The sequence below is a fragment of the Malurus melanocephalus genome, unplaced genomic scaffold (genome assembly GCF_030028575.1).
Source record: "Malurus melanocephalus ecotype Western Australia unplaced genomic scaffold, MMel_1.1 scaffold_103, whole genome shotgun sequence".
Classification (NCBI taxonomy): Eukaryota; Metazoa; Chordata; class Aves; order Passeriformes; family Maluridae; genus Malurus; species Malurus melanocephalus.
Genome location: NW_026623335.1, coordinates 1,156,287 through 1,159,853, shown reverse-complemented (window position 1 = coordinate 1,159,853; position 3,567 = coordinate 1,156,287). Strand labels below are relative to the sequence as shown.

The 3,567-nt window shown below is 53.3% G+C and overlaps 1 protein-coding gene across 1 annotated transcript in view; it reads right to left on the bottom strand.

Annotated features, from left to right (window-relative positions):
* NRN1 (neuritin 1) overlaps nt 1-2,777 on the bottom strand; it is an 8,793-nt gene extending 6,016 nt beyond the window's left edge. Inside the window, exon 1 of the mRNA XM_057369134.1 lies at nt 2,314-2,777. Coding sequence (XP_057225117.1) covers nt 2,314-2,368 — 55 coding nt within the window. The 5' untranslated portion in view covers nt 2,369-2,777. The remainder of the gene's footprint in view (nt 1-2,313) is intronic.
* Between the last annotated feature and the right edge of the window lie 790 nt (nt 2,778-3,567).

Sequence of the window (3,567 nt, the reverse complement as noted above, 5' to 3'; positions counted from 1 at the left end):
ACAAGGTTCTTGTCTGGTTCAAAGACAACGGCATTTCTCATGAACTAGGTCGCTTGTGCCTTGCGGTTGCCACGACCTTCCACACCCCACACCCCCATGCAAAGATAAGAGTGTGCAGTAATGTGCAATGCAGCAGGACCGCAGGAGCCCTCCGTGACGGACCGGACCCCCTCCCGAAACCCATTCCCCGTTCTCCCAGTCCTGCGACTGGTCCATCTCTCATGTCCCTTCCGAGAAGATTCAGCCCACTCCACCCCCCACCTCGGTCACCTCCCAAAATGTCAGGGATTTCGGACAGCTCCAATCCCCTATGCCCAAATAAATAAATWTTTTTTTTTYCCCCAAGTCCCGGTGCATAGACATTTTGGGAACGAGCCGAGCATCCATTTCACAGAAGCCTTTACCGGGGACGGGGCAAAGGGATACSACCCTTTACAAACCCCACACTCTAGACCAGAAGATGATTCCGGGGGTGGGGAGGTGTGGAGGAGGTGGGGGCAAGGTTACCCGAAATACCGAAGGAGGAGCAGAGAGGAGAGAAGACCTCCACGAGCTTCAAAGCYGTCCCCTTCCAGGGCACCGCAAAGCCACCGCACCGCCACCATCCCCGCGGTGTGCAGCAGTATTTGGGGTAACTCTCCAAATGACTGCTCATGCTCACGCCAGCCCGGGAACAGCATTTCCCAGAGACTCTAAGCTGCCTCTTGAAATTTCAATAGAATCCGTCCTCGGCTGAACCACATAAACACAAAAGAAAGAAAATCCTCCTCCTCCTCCAAACGAACGAGTGAACGAACACACAAACAAAAATGGCAAGCTCTGGAATTAAGGATAACATCCAAATAAAGCCTTCCCCCTTTTTTCTCTGACAGTACAAAACCTGGCCTCCTGAAGAGTTCAGCCTTATTTAAAATGGAATAGTAATACGAATGTAGGGGTTTGCATCATTTAACCAATTTCTCCAGAAGACAACATTTCATTGCCATATTCCCCCCCCCCCCATTTTTTTTTTTTTTAGATGGGGGATTGTTCGAGGCATTTTGCCTCCCTTTCTAATTTTTCCCTCCTTTTTTCCCCACCTCTTCTCTCTGTGGTACCCACAAAACGCTGCAGAGGTTTTCTGGAGAGAAGGGTGACCGAGCAAAGGGATCTCTAAATAGCAATGCCGAGCATTTTTTATTTTTTTTAATTGTATCAGAATTCCTTTGCAGGCAAATATTTTCAAAGRGCTCTTCACACCTGACAGTCTGGGTAATAAAAGACGTGCTTTTGTCCCCCTTTCCTAAAAGCTYCGTTTTGTATCATGCTCGGGAATCTACATATACACTACATAATCTTTAATATTCGCCTGTATAGGACCAAAGGGGTCATTAACTTGGAGATTATTTAACGTCCGTAAGTAAAAAAAAAATTCAGCCAAGAAATGTAGAAAATAAACCCGAGAGCAAACCAACAAAAACAACCAGGGAAACCCCCAAGATATTAAACAAAACCAGCAACGAGCACACAAAACACACAACGGCATGGAAGGAAACCTGTTCTATTTTAAGTAGATGCATATATAGAAATATTTTGGACCAGCTCGATTTTTGACAGGTCCTTTTGAAGCAGAAAATTAACGATTGGGTGGTGGGACTCCGCGATTTTTAAAACCAATTTAAATTTGTTTAATCGCCACATTAGAGTGGATTATTTCTTTTAATTTAGTGATGGGTTTTCTTCGGTTTTAGCATGCTCTGCAAACGGGAAAACCTTCCAGTCCCCAAAGGGAGTCCTTCGCTTGTCCCCCGATTTTCTGCAAAAAAACTTTCCAGCTAGATCTCTCACAAGCGTTTTTGTGCTGGTTCTTATTTCTCTGTCCCTCGGGGAGAGGGGGAGAATTTYTTAGCACTGGAGTCACCAAATTGTGAGTGGAAGGGAATGCAGGGGATATCCGAAAAACAAATACAAATGCAACCGTTCCCGGGSACCGAGAGAAAAGGAGGGAAAAAAAGGAAGAAGGGGCGGAGGGGGGAAATAAAAAGCGAAGTATGAGTGAGCATGCACCGCTTCAGGAAAACGAAAAACCAAAGTGGTTTACTAGGAATCAGAAACCGGTTCCCTTTCCTGCCGACTCCCCTGCCTTGACTGTGTGCCGGAACGAGAAGCTGCCACCGCGAAGGGAACGCGGGCAGCGGAGAGCGGGGAGCAGGGGTCCCGCCGCCCCGCACCGCACCGCGGGCTCCCGCGCAGTTATCCCGACGTTCCGCTCCTGCATGCATCGGCCGGGCTGAGGTGCGCACAACTTGACACGGAATTTGGCAGTCCACTTACCTATCTGTACAGCAAGGATCAGAGAAATATAACTGCCGTTCAACTTAAGTCCCATCCTACATTTAGTAAAACCATTTGCGGCTGCAGATCTTTAAATAGTTACTTTGGAGAACGTGGGGGAAAGCTGAAAAATAGACATTGCCAACAAGTTCCGAGCAGCGGAGGACTTTGCAGACAAGGGGGGGAGACAAGAGGAGAAGGAGAGGAAGAGGGAGGCAGCGGGAGAGGGCGAGGAAGGCTGGCTGGGAATGGTTCGCTCCATTAGGAGGGGGCGGAGGAAGTACAGCCTCACGCCCACCACCGGCCCTGACGTGGGGGGATGACACCGACCGGGTTTTTTTCCCCCCTTCTTATTTTTTTTTTTTTTTTAATAAATGTGCACCTTGGAAGAGGAGCGCCATTTATAGGCATCACAGGCTGGATTTACCCGCTCTCCCCGTGTCCCCCGCCCCATTAATGGCCGAGAAACTCCCCCGCTCCCCGCGTTGCTCCTGCCCCGTGTGGTGGCGATGGGGGCGGCAGCCGGGACCGTCCCCCCGGGGCGGGAGCGCTGCGGGGGCGGGAGGGGGACACACAGACACACACGCAGACACAGACACACACACAGACACACGCACACACAGACACGCACACGGAGGAGCCGCCCCCCGGGGGTGGGGATAGCACGGCAGAACCCCCCCCGCCCCCGGGGCCGCCCCGTCGGGGCTGGCCGGCCCGGCCCCCGTGCTGCGCAGCGAGCAGGGGGACAGGGACGTGCGGGGGTCCCCTCCCCCTGCCCGCCCCTCCCCCACCATGACGTCACCCTCGGCTGAGGTTTGGGGGGAGCGGGGAAGGAGGGGGGGCTGGTCTCTCCCGGCCTTTCTGCTGCTGTTCAATCCCGGCGGCAGCAGCCCGGCGGTGACACCGCAGAGGGTGGCGTGGCGAGAGGGGTCACGCGTGGGACAGCCCCGGGGAGTCGCGGTGGGGCCGGCCTGCGGCTGGGACCAGGGCACTCAGCCATCGCACCGCATCCTCTGGGGACAGGCTACAGGTGTGATGGGGCTGGGCRGAGGGGATGGAGGATCCGAGGCTCCGATGAGCCCTGCCAGGGATAAAGCTTGTTCTGGGGTTCTCCATCACCCAGGCACCCTCCTGGGACCATCCTCAAGACCATCCCCTCCAGCATGGGAGATGAGACAGACCTTGAGGTGCCAGCATGGGCTTCTCTGAGTCCTAAATAATCTGACAAAACCTCATCCTACRGCATTCCACTGC